General features: G+C 31.0%; 1 protein-coding gene across 5 annotated transcripts in view; it reads left to right on the top strand.

The window, feature by feature from the left end:
• The window catches only part of LOC130447608 (homeobox protein cut), a 65,057-nt gene that overhangs the window by 12,142 nt on the left and 31,948 nt on the right, over positions 1–20,967 (top strand). For all 5 annotated transcript variants that reach the window (XM_056784516.1, XM_056784514.1, XM_056784512.1 and 2 more), the window contains exon 2: positions 19,813–19,956. In XM_056784516.1, coding sequence (XP_056640494.1) covers positions 19,813–19,956 — 144 coding nt within the window. The remainder of the gene's footprint in view (positions 1–19,812; positions 19,957–20,967) is intronic.

Below are 20,967 nucleotides of genomic sequence, written 5' to 3'. Positions count from 1 at the left end.
CCGTATTCTGCATTAATTTGAGGGCATATTTACTGGAAAATACCTTCTATTTTGTAAACGACTGTTTGTTTTTTAGTTTTTACAAGCTTTTATCTACAAATTGTAACAAATTTTTTAACTATAAAGCTCTCTGTATGTTTAAGAACTATTTTCATTATATTGATACGCTCATGGATATATATGAGTGATGCGTTTCAAAGGATAGGCATTAACTGTGATTGAAGATAAACTTCACCGATTTTTTTTCATGATTCTAGTAATCTAACTTGTGCACGTGTGAATAACCAAGAAAAATAGAAAATATCTGAAAGGGTATCACGTACGAGGTAATGTAGATATTTTTTTACGAATAGAAAAAGTATTTTATTTAGTTTTTCTTTTTTAATAAATCATCTAGTGTAGTAACTTTGTAGTAGATATTTCTTTCGTTAAAATATTAAACAATACTGTTGATGTATAAAAAAGTTGACTGGAACTAAAAAAGCAGAAAATTCATTCAAAAAATTCGTCTCTTACCGATTAAGGCAAAGACATAATAAAACAATAAAATTTAATGATTTGCTCATAAAATTCAATCAAACAACAAAACCATCTGCAGATATATTCAATTACTGTTAGTTTCTGTCTTTTTTTAATTTCGTATGTATCAGAACATAGAAACGAAACAGAAAATGTACTAAGCTCTGACCGATTCGATCAATTTTTGGCGGATCCCCTTTCAAACATTCCATTCTAACTATTAAAATCGTTATAGTTTTTTCTGTTAGATTGTGAACAACACAGGCACCTCCGCCAAAATCGTTATATTTTACTGAAAAAAAAAACATTTTATCGGATAATAGGGTTTTCATCGAAAAACTATAATGGCCGTTGGCAATAAACGAAATTTGCGTGAGAAAAACCAGCATATGTTTCTGTTAGTTTTTCCCTTGGCATGTCTATTATCAATATTTTTAGGATTGGCAGAATGGATACCTACCGATATAATTCAAATTAATTAATGGAATTTATTTCGAATATTATTATTTCCCGAAGAAAATCAATGGCTAAACTGTATATTAATGTTTAAAAACGCGTACGATTTCGGGAAAATTATCAATACGAAGAAAATGAAATACAAAATATATTCGCAAAAATCCATATAGAAAACCGAGAAAAATAAATTAAAACTTGATTCGTCTAGTACCTATTCTGTTGGTCAAGTGAAAAACCAAACTATTTTGTTGTGGAATGCGTGTTAGACTGGATGCATTATTCGATTAGTGAATGTTAATTTTGCAAATTATCGCTTGTTTTAATCGATGAGTCATACCAATTAAGCTATTAGCTCATCGATACATTTGAATTGTTTAACTTCACTTAATCTGAACATAAAATGATTAATCGTCAATTCAAATATATATATATATATATATATATATATATATATATATATATATATATATATATATATATATATATATATCGATATTCGGGTTAATGATCACCACAACTCGTGTATTGGAAACAAACATGTCATCGAAATAATCATTAAATCACTTTATTAGGATCCTACATTCAATAGAAATTATAAAAAATATATATTGAAATAGTATATTAATTACATATATATATATATATATATATATATATATATATATATATATATATATATATATATATATATATATGTTGGAAAATATTTTTTTTTATTTCGCGTCAATGATAAATTTGAAACAAAATACAATAACGTAGGTATTTGGAGCGAAAGCGATGTTTTATGAAGCCAAAATGTATTATAACATTGGAGTTTTGGGTAAAATTAAATTAACAAGTGATTAATTCCGAAGCGAACGTCTAAAAGTTTAGAAATTAAAATCTATCGACTCCCGATGCTCTCCAATGAGATATCGAATTATAAATATCAGCTAAATATGTTTTGGAAGCCTTATGATGATATATTTCATTAATTTCCGTTAGGGAATTATCGATTTATATAACTTTGCCGGCCAATTAGAGCAATCAATTCTACTTATTTATCATTTATTCGATCACTTGGTTTTGACATCTTAAATATCGATATTCAACGCAAATTATATTCGAAAGAAATTTTCCGAATCTATTAAATTTATTTACTTTTATTGTCTCTGCTATAATAATTCATTCATCTCTCTTTAAAGGTGATTCTTGCCCACTTTTATTAAATTGTATATTATCTTTGTATACATTTTTCATTCAACCCTGTATATCATTGACTCCATAATTATTATTGAACGAAAATGATATTATTTTTTGGTCTTTTTGACATCGTTACAACTCTTGTTTCATTGAGCCACGAATATTTTTGAAAGATCCCACGTAAAGTACGTGTCTATTTTATCGACGTGTATATTTACAGATTTATTCTTGTCAAATATAAAATGATGGTGATACCTACATCTCCAAGAAGTTAATTCGCTTCATCTCACAATGAGACGGGTTTTAAATCGAGTGCAGAGCTCGCGTCAAGACAAAACATCGTGAGAGACAACAACACGCACATTATTTCGCGTTTATGTACGTCGGATACATCGGACTAACTATAACTTAGATACGGGGGCTCCTCCAAAAATATGCCTATCAAAGAGAATGTATGTGAAATTGATTCAATGACCTACGGTAAGCAGCGAAGTAGTGAGACGTATTCTAGATACGAAACCAGCTTATTTCACGGTATATATATATATATATATATATATATATATATATATAACGTATTTGAAATAGAATCGATAAAAAAAATGGTGGAATATCGTATGAATGGAATTTTCGTATTGTCGAGTAACGAAATATTACTCGAGTAGTCCCTCGTATATGAAGTAGCCAGATTGATAATAGCGGCGGCGGTGTGTGGTGGCTACTACGATGGTTATGTTTCGTCGCAAGGCCAACTTGATGTTATTGTACGCTACTATTATCTCGGCGGTGTTTCCTCTCTCGCTACATCGAGTATTATTCGATCGAATTCGCGCCAGTGCGAAGATAGTAATATTTAAAAAAAAAAAAAAAGAACAATAAAAGACGATTCGCCACTGTGCGGAGAGTTTTAGAAACGGACACGGCGGACCGGACAATTGCGCAGACTAGCGGCACGAGACAAAACTATAATAAAATTGGAAATCGCGCGGGCGGCAGCGGCGGTCGAGAAGAGAGAGAGAGGGGAAATCGTGTCCTGTGTCGACGGTAGAAAAAGAGTTGAAAATATTGAAGGAGGAGGTTCCGATATCGAGACCCACCTCCTTTCTCCCCTCCCGCATACTTTTTATTTCTCTCCACGATGATCAAGCTCTTGCCTTGCCCAGTCAGCCTCCGCTTACTTTTTGTTTGTATCTATTTATTTTATATATATAATACATTATTTTTATTTACGGCGGCACGATTTTTTGCAATTTAACATTCTCGTCGTTATCCCTCCACATCTCGTCCATCTATTTACCGAGAATTATATTATTTTATTAGACAATGAACATGACATGACATAGGTAAACCTCTTTTATACATTAACACACACAACCAAAGTTAATCTAATTTTATCGATATCATCTTATTCATATCTAGACATAACAAGGTTATTCGCATTTACGAAATTGTTTATTATCAATCTTTGTTTTTTTTTTGTTAAAGGTTAAAGATTTTCCGCAATGTACCAATCAAAAATCTGAATATGTTCAAGTTCAAATAAATCTAAGTCTACGTAGATTGTATCGATCGGAGGTAGAAACTTATAGAAGCAAATTATATATGTCACTGCGACAATTGGAGAAACGTGCGGGTCTTGGTAATAGACATAGAACAACACTGGTTTTAATTTCTAGCCCTTCATAAGAATAATAAGGCTGTTATCTACGCTAAGATCATCTCAACAGATAGGAAAAGTGTTTACAAAACAAAACTGTTTGGATAAAAATTTTTGGCTCGGTATCTTGTCTCTTATAATCGAGGCATCAAAAGAAGAAGAGTTTCGATTGAATCATTTCAATTTTAAAAGTATATTTTGTATCATATCATCATAATTTTATTTTCGAAAATTATTCTCTCAGATATCTACTACCTACTGTATATATTGAAATATCAATGTCAAAATGATACACAAAAGATACTTATTTCCTGAGCGCATTGTGTATATTGCTGGTATTATAATATAGAAAATATTAAATAAAGCGAGTCCTTGATTTTTTATGATTACTCATCGAAAAAATAAAATTATGCATTCCATATCGATTGGCGTAGGAGTTATTTAGTCGTTGTCGATAATTTTACAATAATTTGCTCTACATTCGATCGTGACTGGCAAATCACATCACGCAAACTAAACTAACAATTAATCTGTGCATACACAATAAGTCCCTTATTCTTTTTATCGTTAGCTAAGTAATCAATAAACACAATAAAGCCGTTATATAATAGAAATTATCTAAACTTAGTGGTTATATTTTAAATATAGTCTTTTTCTGTTTCGTGGATTTGATTGCATTGACAAAGCTCGCGCAATATAAATACTAGATTAATTCGATAAGAAAGCTTTATATCAATTTTTATGTGTTAATGTCAAATTGGACTGAAATTTGGGCAAAAATATTTGGGCGTATATATCATGGTCCTGCTTTAGGATGTTCCGCTTTGGTGGGTCGAGAACCAATTCTTTAAAAGGTAGCACTTTATTACTAGTAAATTTCACTTCCCCTATAGCTTCTGGATTCAATAGAAAAAAAATTAGCAAATTCCATCTTTATATTTATTCGTATCAAGTGTTTTATTCCATACAACAGAAGAAATATCACATAATCTTTGTGTTGTGATATTGCGATCTTTGTTCGGCATATTAGTTTACCTGATTATCGCCATACAAATCTATCTCATAGTCCAGGTGGCAAGTACAAAATGTGATCATGTTCTTGCTACCTTCAGACTTGCTACCTTGCTACAGACTTTCTCATCGATATTAATAATTTATGACAATTCCATAAAGGCTTCTTTCATTTTTGCGAAATAGTTTTCCAATAGAAATCTGTTTAATCTTTGAGAACGCACCGTGTTCGTACATTGTGCTTTTCTTTGCCTCATTTCAGTATTTTGAGACAAAAATTTATTGGTAGGTATAACGCAACGAAGATAAGTGGATAAGCTTGTACCAATCGAACAAATCTTGGCGCAAGTTCTCTTTCTCGATCTATGCTCAGTACCTACTACGCTCTATATTTGATCGATTACTATGAACAAATCTAGATGAAGTCGTTCGTTGTATCAAAAGTGTTTTTGAAGCATTCGATCTTTCATATCTCGTTCCGGAATCACGATTTATCACATCACCAGTAATATTTGTTATGATTTATATTTTCAATGTTATCGATTTCTTCTATAAGCTCTAGACGAATTTTGAAATTTGTTTTCTCGCCGTTAAATATATAATATAAATTATTAAGGAATTTATATTGAAATATCCAACTCCATTAATTGCAACTTCAGACAGTAGTTTATTATTAGATTTTCATGTTCCGTGCCTATCTCTCGACGTTAATTTAATAAAATTAGTGATAATTCCGCCGATTCCCAGATTCGGATGTGAAATTTTCTTCCGATACCTCTACCTTCGTTTTAATTCATTTTCATCTCGGGGACCCCGGTTCTTCCGTCGAATATTCTACATATCTTATTTTAATTGAGAATTTCCCGATGGATATTCTTCTTCCTTATTCTCGCTACGAACTCGAAACACCTTATTTCACAAGCAAATAACAGGATGCACATTTTTCTCAAGTATACGGAATTTATCAAACACTGATTTATAAATTCCTCAGGGACTTCGAGACATTATTGCTAAAATGCTTTTAACTAAATATCTTGTTCGAAACTGCTTTTTATATTACGTATCTTATTTCAATTAATATAAAAATTGAGATAATGGAATAATTTTTACTTTAAAAGCGCGTCTTTTTATAATAATTAAAAGATAAATTATTTTAAGATGTCGCATCTCTTTGCTATATGAAAATTGGAAACTAACTTGTAGCAGAAGATAAGAAAACATTTCAAAATGTTTTGTTATATATAACATTGGACTGATCAATTTATACAAATAATCATAAATTAATAACTTCCTTCTTTATTATATGAGAGATTTTTATTTGTATTTTGCATTCTAAATTTAAAAAATCGATTTGAACGGAGGTTTTTTTTTTAAAGTATCACTTCGTTTTAAAAAGTTTCCAAATCAAGTAGAGAGTTGATTACGAAATTAAACCGATTTCTTTCACATAAATTTCGCGGTTTTTAAAAGTAATCTACTTTTAATTTCAATGATGGCAAAGTTAAAGGAAAATCTGCTGTCGATTTCCGAATACTTTCCTCTCGGATTCTCTTAATTACTATAACCAACTTTTGTAAGGGAAAAGCCGATCCTTCTTATTCAGAGAAAAACCTATAACTTAATTAGATATCTTCTAATTAACTAAGTGCCCTGTATAGTCGGCCCGTTACGCCCTGTCTCCTTCTAAGATATTGATGAATTACTAAACGAGGTGACACTTGATTCCGATTCAACGAAACGATCAGAATAATTTCAACCCTTTTATGTCAAAATTGAAAGTTATACGATGACGATTTTTAATTAATTAATAAAGATAAAATAATTAATAGAGCCAATTTTTTCTAAACCTTTGAATATATGATAGTATAAAAAAAATCAATTGTAGATCCGCCCATATCGGATGTACATAAAGGAGCTCATTGAGTAGAGATATTCTACTCCTCTTTAGCTCCATCATCATCCTTTTGCCAATTCTAGCGTGAGATTAACCGTATTTTTTAGCGATTTGTCAAGTGAAAAGGGTTGGCAGAATCAAAGATCTTAATAAATACCTGAACCGTACATATAATTGGAAGGAATTTATATTGAAATATATCTTCTCTTCTGTCTCTGTTCCTACTTCATTAATTGCAATTTCAGATGGGATAGTTTAGTCTCTGCCGATTTCGTTCGTCAATTATTCGAATTCAATTTTATTACCCCGTTTTTTCTTTTTCACTTAACAACATATTTCCTTTATATTTTCAATTATATTTCCATATTGATGATACACAATTGAACGATATTGAAAATAATTTTAATAGTGTTTCACGTGTTATATATATAAAAACAGTTTAGAATGAATTTTAACGTACCTACCGATCAATAATTCATTCTAAATCACCGAGTATAAATGAAAGCATACATGGGTCCATTATACGTATAACTTAAGCATACAAAGCGTACTTCAGCCTACATTTGAAAAAAAAAATAACCCACCAGACCCTACAAAAGACACATTATTGTAGTCTGGTATTAATACGTTCACGAGATTTATACAAGAAGTACCTACGTCACAGTACACCATCCAGTATATTAAACGGAGATAGAGTAAAAGAAACGGGGGTTGATAGGCAGACATCGTGTGTAGGCGTAGATGAATGAAATTATAGTATATGAATCAGTGTCGAGGTGTGGTAGTACACAGAAAACCATAAGTTTGATAGTTAATTCTTTTTAGAACATTACGCTGGGTCATTAGTACCCATCAAGGGAAAAGTAAATACCCGACGAATGGATCGTTTATCACACACACACACACAATATGCAATTGGATTTAAAAGATATTTATCTGGAGTAGTTAACATAAACAAAGAAAAATAATTTCTGAAAAATATAAATTTAATCACATACTTGATGCTCGAAAAATTAATATGATGTCGGCAAAAAAATTTAGTTAGAACCGCTCTTTGTGTCTAAATTTTTATTATGGTAAATTATAGTCTTTGTTCGAAGAATACCTACCATTGGGAATTACTACGAAATCTCAATATACCCCGTATCAAAAAGTGTTCGTCATCGAACACTGAATCACCCTTCATTCCCGGTCAATATGCAAAATAAGTACAGATATAGATCACCCATTATGACATGTATATATATAGCGAGAACACGGGGGTGCTCGTGCACCCCCACATCATATAACACAAATATCAAAGACAAAACAATGTTCTTGTAGAGCCTTTATTGTTTGAGTTTTGATAGGAATTTATTACTTGGCTGTCAGGGAATAAATCCTAAGAGTAATGTTTTTAAATATTGGCTACACCGCGTACGATGTACGATACTTTTTAGGGGTTCCGGATTCTGAATATTTTATGATATCGCAGATATGAATATGCAACGTAGCAACTCTACGAATAAATCGAATATAAATTGTAGTAAAATCATTTTTTAGATAATTCCAAAAGTAGAATAATATTATGTTGATATGAAAATTTATAAGTACGAGGATGTATCGATATCTAGTTAGCCCATGTATATACAAAATATAGCGTTACCGTAGCAACCAACAATAACTTATTAGAAGTTACGCAATAAATTATCGAGTACATAATCAAGTACTTGTATTTAAAAGGGTTAATAGGTAAGAAGATTTACGGAGGTATGCTTAATACTTTTGATGATCAATGTCCTTCGTATGCTACCGTGAAAAATTCGACTAGAAGCTTCAAAAGAGCTTTCAATTTTCAATTGAAGATGATGACCGATCGGGAAGGTCGGTTTGCAATTCATGACGTGATTTTATCCTACCGTCGAATTGGGCTGAAACGGATCTGATCTGAAGCACCGAATATTTCATACGAACGCGTTCTTCATATAGTTCACGTCAATTTGGACATGAGAAAAATTGCTTCAAAACCGATCCCCGATCCAGAAACAAAGCAACAATCGATGGAATGGCGACACTCTGGTTCTCCAAGACCTAAGAAGTGTCCAAAAATCGGTTGGAAAAGTTCTTGCTTCAGTTTTTTGAGATTGCCATGGAGTAATCATGTTCGATTTTTTAGATAAGGTTTAGAACAATAACTGGAGATTACCATTCTACATTACTGACCACTCTATGGGAAACAATTAAAGAGAAAAGTCGCTGAAAGCTATCCGAAGGTGTTTTTTTTATGCAGGAAAACACCTCTACACACAAATCTCATGTTGCCGTGCAAAAAATTCGTGATTTAGGGTTTGAATTACTAGAACACCCCCCATATTCACCAGATTCGGCTCCGTGCGACTATCATCTCTTTCCTCAACTCAAAAAAAAAGTTTAAAAGGACGTAACTTTTCTTCCAACAAGGAGGTAATAAAATCTGTGGAAGTCTGATTTGCACAGCAAGAAGAAACATTTTTTTTAAAGGTTTAGACACGTTGCAGTTTCGCTGTAATAAACGTATCCAATTAAGAGGAGAATTTGTTGAGATGTGAAATATTTTGACATTGAAATTTTGTTTGGTTCTATAGTAGTCTAAGAATTAAATAGAAGGAACGGAAAACATCGTCATTACAAACACTGATATATTAAGTGAAGATAGTAATTCAAATATTATTTAATTTATTAAATCAAATTAAATTAAATTTATTTTGATTCTACAATATCCCAATAACAGTTGATTTTATTCTAAAAAATGATGTTAAATGGAGCAATTCAAACAATAAGTTATATGATTTCGATACAAAATATATATTCAAAAATTATTGCTTAGCAATTTCCTCAATCAAATCGAAATATTTCAATGGTTTTACGATAAGTTAATCGCTGTTGATGGTTATTACACGTTTCAAATATCCGATTATCATAAAAAATTGAGAATTATTCATTGTACGATCTGTTTTATGTTTGACCTACATATTGCAATAATCAAAAGCATTTTTTTAGGAGAATGTATTATTATTTCTAAATGTTTGTGCAACAAAGTTTATACGTGATCAGTATACGAAATATATCATTTTTATTATAATTGTAATTTCGAATGGATTTTATTATGGGTTGTTATAAATTTTTTCACGACAATTGTCCGATCAAAAAGATTTTTATGATAAAAATAACATAACAAGTTGTTCCTAAAACGAAATTTAAGTGGTTATAATTCGAAAATAAAATCGTTGTTAATAAAAATAAGATTATTTTTGAAAATAGCTATCAATATTCGTCCAACATCGACTGTTGTGCCACATGCAATGCAAACGAATCGCAGAAGACGAATCATTCAAATTAGTTCAAACTAAAACGTTTCTGATACGTTTAAACATCGAATTGATAGGTCACCTGCCTTTTGGCACCCGATGATTTCTTCTTAATCCAGTAGATCAAAAATAAACTGCTGGTGAACGTTTTCGTAGACCTGAAATAATGCTTCGACGATTGGTTCAAATATGAATATAATATTTATAGTTTTTTTTTTCAAAACTTAAATAGTAACGTATTACTTAGACTGGTCAAAAAATGAACAAATTTCCCGAATATAAACGTCCCTAATTCCAATACGTATAAATATTTCGATTTATATAGAATATGACGAAAATAACCAACCATTTGCCAGTAATTCGATCTTGCTGTTTAAGCAATCAAAAACGTTGTTCTTTTTTCTATTAAGAAACCTTCACAGACAGTCGTTCATAATGATTTAAATACAATTTCCTGTATACCAATATAAGTGAGTCTAGAGTAGAGAGTAGTCTGAAACTCTTTTACACATTATATTTCCAGATGTGTCATCGCAAAAAAGCTCATAATAATATATTGATGACTGAGAGTCCAATATACAATTACTTCGGAGAAACATATGTATTTTTTTCAGTGGCGTACCTAATCACTATGTATCGGAGATACAAGCTCCTGTACTAATTACAATAGTGTCCACTTTTATAATTGATATTTCATAACTTAATTTATTCAGTTTTTCAACATAAGTGATATATTATTACGTATGATATTTCCATTAGCTCGGCGACTACATAGGTACCTACTTAGTTAAATCAAGATATCATTTATTTTATATTTATCTTTTTTATGCGTTTAGTTATTGTACAATTTTCGCTCAACAGACATTTATATCAGCAGTTAATCTTTTCTAATATTATTTTCCAAGAATAGAAATGTACCATCATATCAATAACGAGAAAAAAATATATACAAACGTCACAGAACCGTGTACTAATTTCAATATAATGTGACCTGAATACTCAAACAATAATTCAATATTTCTGCAATAAAACATATACGCGGCATATTTTCTAAGAAACTTTATGTTTAGTTTATTATAAATGCTTGTTGAATTTAAATTTTATTTGATTTAAACAAAAGCATACAAGGCTAAATTCTAGAGTTCTAAACGAGAATAATAACCAAGTAACAAAAGTTAAATAATGTAGCCAAAAAATTATTCTAATTTGCATTTGGATTACAATGTTGTTTATTTATTCTTAGTCAAAACAAAAATTAATTTAGTAAAACAATTTTCTCAGTGTACGAATAATTTTTTAATTTACAAATATCTATTATATAAATTAGTTTTATAATCAATAGTACGAGTGTCGGATAATAAATAAGAATTTATTTAATAATACTAATACGAGGAGAGACTGCAGGTTTCTTTTACCCGATGGCTATTCGAACAATTCAGTTACAATAATTAGATTACAGAGTTTTGTGTGTGTGTGTGTGTGTGTGTGTGTGTGTGTGTGTCAACACACGAATGATAAGAAGTATCCAACAAATTGATTAAGACGAAGGGAAACTCATTACTGTATAATTCTGTAATAAATTTTACAACTACATCATTTTTCTGGATATATAAAACTATAAATATACATATAGATTCGTGTATAAAGCCTGTGAATGACCTGTAGTAATCCAAAAGGTAAAAATAAAATGTATTTGGATGAAAAAAAATTGGTAAAAAATACCCCATACGTGGTATAGACATATACAGAGACAAAAAGAAGCTATAAACATATCATTTCTTAATACGAGCCATGTGGTTCCGATCACTTCAACGGGAACAGACGACAAACTCCTAAAGACTTATTGGTTATTTATTAATAAAAAAAAACCACCCTCCTTATATGCGCGTCTCTGAATACAAGCCATGTGGTAGACAAGCGGTTTCCAAGGAAAAGAATCCGACTGATCATTTAGTGCAAGTGACATTTATAGATTGAAAATAGTTTTTAGTTATATTATTATCGAGGGGAAATAATAAAAAAAACGTATAATTACTGTAAAAAAATGATGAATTTTCGATACATTATCAAAAATATGCATGGTGTGATAAGTTTTGAATATTATTGCCAATGTGAGAAATGCGAGAAATTTGTCCAAGTTCCATGTATAGGAAAATTGACACGTTATTAAGGTTAAAGGAAAAAAAAATAGAGCTTACAAAGGATTACAGTATCGAATGTATACAAGGGAACGCGATTATATTAAACTTCTCGGTAATTATAAATTCGCCTAGCCAAACAGAAAATTATCAAGTAATATAAGAAATTGTTTTGGTCTCATTTACTAATATTATGAATTGTATTTTTTTTGTGGGAACGTTTTTACATAGTTGTGTGTATTAAGTAATCACAATGTTGCTGTCACTACAAATATTCTAATATTTCAATTTAGATTTTAAAAGTTTAAATTAAATGTTAACTTATAGAATGAATATTAATCTATCCTGAGCTATGAAAAATCTACTCCTTAGAAAAAATTAGTCAAGAGGGCATTTAAGATAACTATTGAAAATATATTGTATTAAAAATTCAATCAGAAAGATTGAAAAACGCATAATTTAGATCCTTAGTCTTACGTGTTGTTGGAACAGAAGAAAATTACGAAAAATTATACACTAACCATTATACTAGGATGGTAGCATCTGGGAGGTTAGCGGGGCATTAAATCAAATGGGAGCGATTAGACTAGGGATGCCAGCATCGGATGCCAAAACAGTCACCCGGAAGCTCGATCTTGTGCATCCCGGCTCTATTTGACATATGCGTGCCCACGCAGTTTGATCAGAGTTATGACTAGTTTCTCTTCGGTTGAAATTGGTCTGAGGAATCTCGTTTAGAGATGTTGCTTTAGATGTAGCCTAAAAGCTCTTTAAAAGAAGGAAGTGACATTCTAAAGTAATTAAAAAATCTTGTTTCGCTATTGCACAGCGACGCACAGCTAAAAAGGGGTCCGCACTAAATTTCCTTTTTGCACGACGCCTTCTTTTCTTAATTGGTAACATCAGCGACAACATATCTTCATTCGTTGTGGCCATATTGACGACTGGCAAAAAATTAAAATAAAATAGCAGTCCGGGATGCTATCATCCCAAGACAAATTCGACTCAGAGTGGGATGCTAGCATCCTAGTATAACGGTAGCTTAAAAGGTACGACCTTTCGGAACTTTCACGCACAAATAAATTACTTACAAAACGAAAACAAAAGTCGTAGAAAAAAATTTTTGTTGAATTGCAGCTACACTTTTTCATTTCCTTAGACGAATAGATGGAAATACTTTTTTTTTCACTAATTTTTCGTTTTTCGAGCTTAATTTTATAACTGCAGTTGCGGTCCGTTCGCAATGCTGTTGTAGTTACATTTTTTGTTTTGTCGAAGTTAGCAGCTGAAAAATAATTTTTTCGATACGTCGATATGGTAGATGTCAATTGATAACGAATATACGTTTTGTTTCATAAACAGGTGTTCGTCAATTGTTTCGAACGTCAGCTGCCACGGTTGATTTGATCAGATGCCATCTATATAAATTTCATCACCAGCACAGGTCTGTTTTTATTCACGTCGGTCGAGGAATGTTTGGAATACCGGGACAATATTGATCGTAAAATATTTTATAACTTTTTTTTTTATTATTTTAATATATGTTATTGTCGTGGATAACGGGCAATAAGTAATTTTTGTTTACTTTAGAGTCACTACAATGGAATTACACAAATTTTAATTCAACCAAAGACAAAAATATTCTCTTTTATATTTATAGTTTTCGGGAACTAGTTTCGATAGACGAGTAGTGATGTACGTTATAAACAAGATAGATAAATTCTTTTTTTTTTTCCACGTCGTAATTGATATTTTAGATGATTTAAAATTTTCAAAATCAAAACTGCGGGGCAATATATAAGATTTACATACATCTACGGTTAATTTTCTCAGATATAAAATATTCAAATTTCCACCTTTAATGAGTATTTTTCAAATTACATGGAGATGGGCTTTATAAGGCTCTATTATGTAAGATGTTTACAAAAAATGAACGGAAAAGATGAGCCGTTGCTTTGTCCGACATTTTAAGAGTATTAAAAGTGTCAAATTAAATATTCCGTCAAAAGCAAAAATGTTTCTCGTCCCGTTTCAAAGGGTTGCCTTAATATTTATTGACATTTGATAATTGCAAATCGATAATCGCGTATTTCACTATTGAGGACTCGGGGGAAAGTATAACCCCGCAGACGCCTTGGCTTTCGAAAGTTGGAGATATTAATAATCTTTGACAGCCTTTAAAGACAAAGACGAAATATTCAATACATGTACGTTTTCGTTTTAATCCGATTCCGGGGTTTCAGTGTTATTATTAATTGAAATGATTTTCGAGAATTTCCATAACCGTATTCACGTTTATTGAAATTTGTATATTTTGAAGGAAATTTGAATCTCAATAAAACAGGATTCGACGATAACGAATATTTTGATTTTAGATCATTTCCATTTAAGAATATGTAGATAAAAAATTTCGTAAACTTATTTTTGTTTTCATATGTTCACCCTATTTAATTACGACCTCATAGAAAAAAAAATGACAGAATATTTTTCACGAATATTATTTAGAAAAAACAATCATTCAAAATTAACGCTCAACATTCATAATATAGCAACAAAAATAGGCAATCTACTGTGGATCTAGATGACAGCTCAAAATAAAAAATAATTGGTATTGTTTCAATCTGTGGTCTTATTATGGCAAAATTGGAACAAATTTACTTTATAACGTTGGGCTTTCATTCATTTCTATAATATATTTTTTAATTGAATGTTTTAATATTCAGCTTATGCTGTTGTCTGCTCTAAATTTCTTTTTATACAAATTACTGAAAAAAGGAAAACAAAAGACAATGACATAATTCAACTATAAATAAATGTGACTTTTCGAATTTTCTGAGTGTCACCAAAAAAAAGCAGCACTGCTTTTGTCAACAGAAATCTTTTTTTAGATTCTTGACAAAATTTGAACAAGTTACGTGGTTTAGTTTCTTTATAGCACTGATAAATACTATAGAAGCTCTCCGCCATCTATTCCAATGGTGATAATATGATTACTGACCAAGGCCACACATCTTGTGGAAGTCATAGGCATATCACGAGATTTATTTTTCCGTCATTTCGTAGACGTAGACACGTAGACATAACATACCAAAACAGCAGTCACAACATTGAGAAGTCAATCGGTGCCAAAAAAAATTTCCGAAATAACAAAGAGAATGGCTTCCCTTATACGATCTATTATCCGGATTTAATCTCTAGTGACTTATGATCAAATTTTATAAAGAGCAAAAAAGACTAGATAGTTGGAGCGGCGATGAAACTCGATAGAAAACGTTTTACTTAAAATGCGTTTGTTTTCCATACAACTTTTCGCGAAAATTTATAGCCAGTCTTGTCTGTAATACAGGTAACTTCGAGTATATAATCTGCATTGAAGAGATGGCGATGAGCACCGCCCACTGCGAGAAAAAATCATAAATAAAACGATTCACAAGTTATTTACGACTTCGAAAGACATTCGAATGTAAAAAGGCGCAATAATAAGGCAGCGTTATTCGACTGCTACGTACCTACATTTCCATGGCCATCTCATTATTCGAGAAAGAAGAAGAAGAGAGCGATGTTCAATTTTTCGCGCACGCCGACTTCACCCCAACGCCTTATTATGTGAAATATGTTCATAGCCACCTTTCTATACCGCATAGGGTAATATCTCAATGTTATTATAAAAACAATAGCGTCGGAGTTTCATCCACACCAACCGAGGTGGTTTAAAGATTCCAAGGGCGTAGATATTCAATTTGCTATCGGAACAAAGTTTTAATATCAAATAATTAGAAAGAAGTAGGACAAAATTAGTCGGCATTGAAATTATATAAATTCAGTAAAATGAAAATCGTTATTACGAATAAAAAATCGGAGAAGAACTTGGACCGTATAAATTATATTTTGAAGCTAATTTTCACATTTTCTAAATTGAATTATATTGGAATGTTAAGATTAGATAAAAAAAAAACAACACCCATATTTAACACGGGTGTCATTTTTTAACAAAATTAGATAGCTGACGAATCTGGTACATTATCAGGATTTGAAAAAGGGATAATAATGTTACGCCACTGCCGATGAGTTTATTATTAAACTGGGAAGCTAAGGGATATATGTTGGAGCAATATATTTTGATTTTTAATTCAAACTCAGACATTGTTTTACGGATCTGATACTCCCGTAATAATAATGATCTTATATATTCGCGGCGCGGTGTCAGAGAGAAAGAGAGAGAGAGGGAGAGAGAACGGGAATGGGGGAACGGGGGTAATCAGTTATTCAAATTTTCATGACTTTCCGACAACCCCTATACGTCTTTCTTCCTATTTATTACGATGTATCGTAAAAAATAATAACACTATTGGATATTAAAAAGTTTTTCGGTTATCTGCACTCCGGAAATGCGAACCGACGTATTAGGAAGGCAATTTGAAAAATAAAGTGTCGAAGTTTCTCGTTATGATTGTGTGAAGCAAAAATCGAGAGACGGCACCGATGGAATTCATTAAATTTTATAGTTTTGACGGTTTCTCTCGTTGTACGAAACAACATTTAGATCCTAATAAAATATAGATAAAAATTTAATAACTAAAATAAACAAAAATTGGGATCGCTTATAACATTATTCGTTCAAATTTCAGATTCTCCACCATCGTTTCTTTCCTGACCTTTTTCTACATTCAACTTTCATAAAAAAACTCAATTCCGATCATTTTAACTATTATATCTCAATTGTTTCGTTGTATGCAATAATTTTCTTGTACTATTTATAATTACTATTACATATTATAATTTCTAAAAAAGAAAATTATTGTAAATTCGTTCTTTTTGTCATTCTTATGCAGTTATTAGAAAGGCACTTTGTAGGTACGATCGCAAATTCCACAATATTGGTTAATTTCACCCTATCGCTTGTGATTGTTTCTGCCCTGTCCACATTTGAAAAGTTAAAATTAAAACTTCTGATGGTTTAGTTACTTCTTCTTCCTCTAATCCCAAATGCTATGGAAATTCGCCGTAAGCTTAACATCCGATGAGACATTTGTGCAAAGAACCAGACCATGCAAATCAAAAACAACTGAGAATCACGGAGCCGTATTTCAATGGCAATAACACAGGATCGTAATAAGTTTATAGGAAATAAATACGACGTTGTATTATACGCAAAGTTTTGATACATTTTTTATTACCTTTATTAATTCAATTTATACATAAATAATCCTTTGGAATAAATAAAAATTTGCGGAAGGGGGGGTGGTGGGGAATAGTGGAGTTTTCTACTTTGTTACCTCAACACGTTTTCATTTAATCCGGTTCTGTTGGGGATTAATAAAATTAACAGATAGAGTAACTCTCCAGTCAGATGCCGTACGAGAATGTGTGCGTACTTTTGGCGTTATCCTTTATCCGTTATCCTTTATCTCGCATTGCAAAACGAATGAAATAAGAGAGACGGAGAATATAATTTTGTTATAGCTTTAAAGGAAAAGCCTGCCTAATAGAATGAATCGCTAAACTAAAACTTACAGTTTTGTCCCGAATATCCAATTTTCAATAGGGTTTTAACTATTAACTGCATTATCTCGAATTCAATTGTTTTAATGGACGTTTGCTATACGGTAATTGCGTTAAGTTATATCAAAGTAGGAGGGGAGAAGTTGACTAAAAATCGATGTAATTTTGCGTACAGGTTCAATTTTTTCTTTTCCCTGTTTTTACATTAGATCTACGAAAATCGTCGATAGCAAATTTAATTTTGAACTTTAATTATTGTCACGTAAATTTATCAAAACTCTCAAACTATATTCTAGTCATTAAAACACTTAAATACTTAGTACTTAATCTATTTTTTCTTTATTCAAACAATTCGGTTCCCTCGAGTTTTATTATAAGAAATTATTGTCGAAGGACTCATGTAGATAAATATGTTGTAAATATAAGCACGGGGTATTAAAACGATAAGATAATGATTTTTTTTTTTTTTTGTAAATCAAAATTTTCATATTTTGTCTCAGTCATATTTATTTCGATCTTCGATTTAACGCTCGTTATATTTGATTGATTATTGTAAAATAGTCTTTTAAACGTTAAATTTGAATATATGTTAAATCGTTATTCCAAACGCGGCCATTACACGCTCGTTGACCTCATTCGCGAGTCACTTTTGACGTTTTATACTTAACACGAACATTTTCTTAAACAAAGTTTTCTCTATAACACAATTAAATAGTTTGAATATTTTTTTATATGTGTTTAAATCAGACGCTAGAATTATTTCGAATTAAAACATTATGTTTTTTTTTAAATAACCGTATAAATTTGTTAAATATTTTTAATTATATTCGATTTACAGGAAAGTCCTTTTCCTTGTAATAGGAATTTTTATGCATAACAGTGTAGAATCAAAAGTTGTGCCAATTTCAATATGAATACATAGAGAGAGGACGACAGAACAGACGTAGTGAAGTTGATTCGAAATAAAGCTAAAGGGTTGAGATGACGAAGCCGAAAGGACTGTTTTAAAGGGTTGAAATTGGTAAAATAAGGGAGAACCACCCCTAGAAGACTAATTAGTAATCAAAGTGTGACAAAATTTTCGATGAGGAAAAGCTCAAAGTAGAGAAATTCCCTTCATTATTAATCTTTATCTTTGAATGGTGAAATTTGACATTTTCCCGAAATGAAAAATTGTAGCTATTTCTGGAAAAGTCGATACCTCTTGATTTTCTACCGCGTTACCAATGAAATGTAAATTCATTTTAGGCATCGAAAAGGGTAAACGCAACCACTTTACAGATAAAGACACGTTTCAAAAAAAAACTGCTATATAAGCAAGAAACGTTAGAAATTTCAATTTTGATAGTTGCGAACAAAAAAAAAACGTTTGATATTGTCGAGGAAATCATCATATTCAAATACCATTTAAACTGTCTTTTAATTTATATATACAGGAAATCGGACAATACCTAGGAATTTCTTTTCAAAAAACAAATTCGCGCGTTTTTTTACACGTCAAGCGTGTCGAGCTGACATCCAAATAATTTATTGAAAAGCAATCTGAATGTACCCACTTTTCAATTGAAATTTCGTTAAATAGTCCTATAATGTTGTGGGAGCTCTTTTGTTTTTAACTCTTTTTTATTGTCAATCGTTTGCTCGGAGCATTCGATGTGACATTTAATACTTTTTCGTTAGGGTAGGCCTTATTTTGAATTTCATTATTTTATTCGGTAATTAGACGTAAATGCAAATAAATAATAATGAAACGAGCGGATATCCTTCGTTATTATGCTAAATATCGTCCCACAACGTAAAAATACAATACACTCGGTGGTACTAAACAATCTAAATCGATTTGGCTCTACTGTTTCCTTGTTAATTTTTATTAGAACTAATTATCTATGTACAAAGACCCTAGATCTTATGACCTATATCGAATCTTTTTTTTTCCATTGTACCCGCATATTTTTTTTTCGAAACTTATTGTCGATATTTCATGTTTTCCGTATTACATTTTCCTCAAAATTTTCATCATTAAGACACAAAAAAAAATCTAGGCAATTATTTTCTTTTCTATATTACTTTTGTTAATCTATCTCGACCCTTAATTTTGTGTTTTAATAAACATTATTTTTGTTATAGAGGGCGACACTGGCGGAGAAAGAAGTGACGACGTTGAAAGAACAACTTTCCGGAACAAATACATCGAATAATTGCGAAAACAAAGATACGTTAAATATGGATAGGCAAAGCTTTGAGAACGAAATGGCAACCAAAGACAAAGAAGTAAGTTTTATTTGTTTTTTTCTGTGTGTGTGTACCAGGTTTCGAATAGTTTCGTGACATGTTGTAAATAGCTACAGATAACCTTAGTCATTGACTATTCTATTTTAGTATCAATGTTTGAGGAGAGACATTTATAAATGGAACAGGTGAAGTTATTTTCCAACATATCACAAATATTTCCCGTACAATGTGTTTTCTTTACAAAATCTACCGATTTACACCTGTTTGGATTAATATCAGGTATTTTCCATTAAAATTCTTCATAATATTTGATGATCTTTCATTTTTTTTTTTTGATTATTTTACCTTCCAATTCGTTTCCTCCTTCACTTTATATTATAAATTATAAAACAGTTACATTTAAATACTACCAAAAACGAAAAATTGATTTAATCATGTTGATTGGGGCGCATTTATCACTTTTAAAACTTGTTTATCGCATCTAAAATCTGAAGGATATAAAAAAAATAATTGAAAACCGAGTTGGTAATTAATATCGGAGCTGTTTCTTTGTATTTCTTGGTATCATGACATATATTCGATACTGCACCGTTCTTATCTAAGACCTACGAGACGATAAAACGTCGGGAATAAGGCATTCGCGTGATTTTGGAACCCTCATTGTTATTCTTTTGTTTTTAAAGGTACGGATTCGGTCGATGATAGAGGTTGATTTTGAAATATTTATTACATTGCTGATATACACACACACACATTCATATAAATAAATAACGAATAAAAACATGATAACCAATAAAATTTAGCCGCGATTATTTAAACATTATTTATATTTTTGATTGTCTACTACTCGCCTAAAAAACCGAAGAATAATATGGTATGGTGTGAAATATATAAACGACGACATAAAAATTTTTTAACAATTTCATTTACTATTTAAATTCAACGCACTGTATAATTTTTTCGAATACTACGAAGTAGTATCTTATCTCTAGATAAAAAAAAACAATTCGATGTATGACCTCAGTCGAATTGATCAGATTATTTTTTTTA

Source organism: Diorhabda sublineata, chromosome 8 (assembly GCF_026230105.1).
Source record: "Diorhabda sublineata isolate icDioSubl1.1 chromosome 8, icDioSubl1.1, whole genome shotgun sequence".
NCBI classification, from domain to species: domain Eukaryota; kingdom Metazoa; phylum Arthropoda; class Insecta; order Coleoptera; family Chrysomelidae; genus Diorhabda; species Diorhabda sublineata.
The sequence above is the reverse complement of the archived record's forward strand: the minus strand, read 5'-3'. Positions and strand labels throughout refer to the sequence as shown.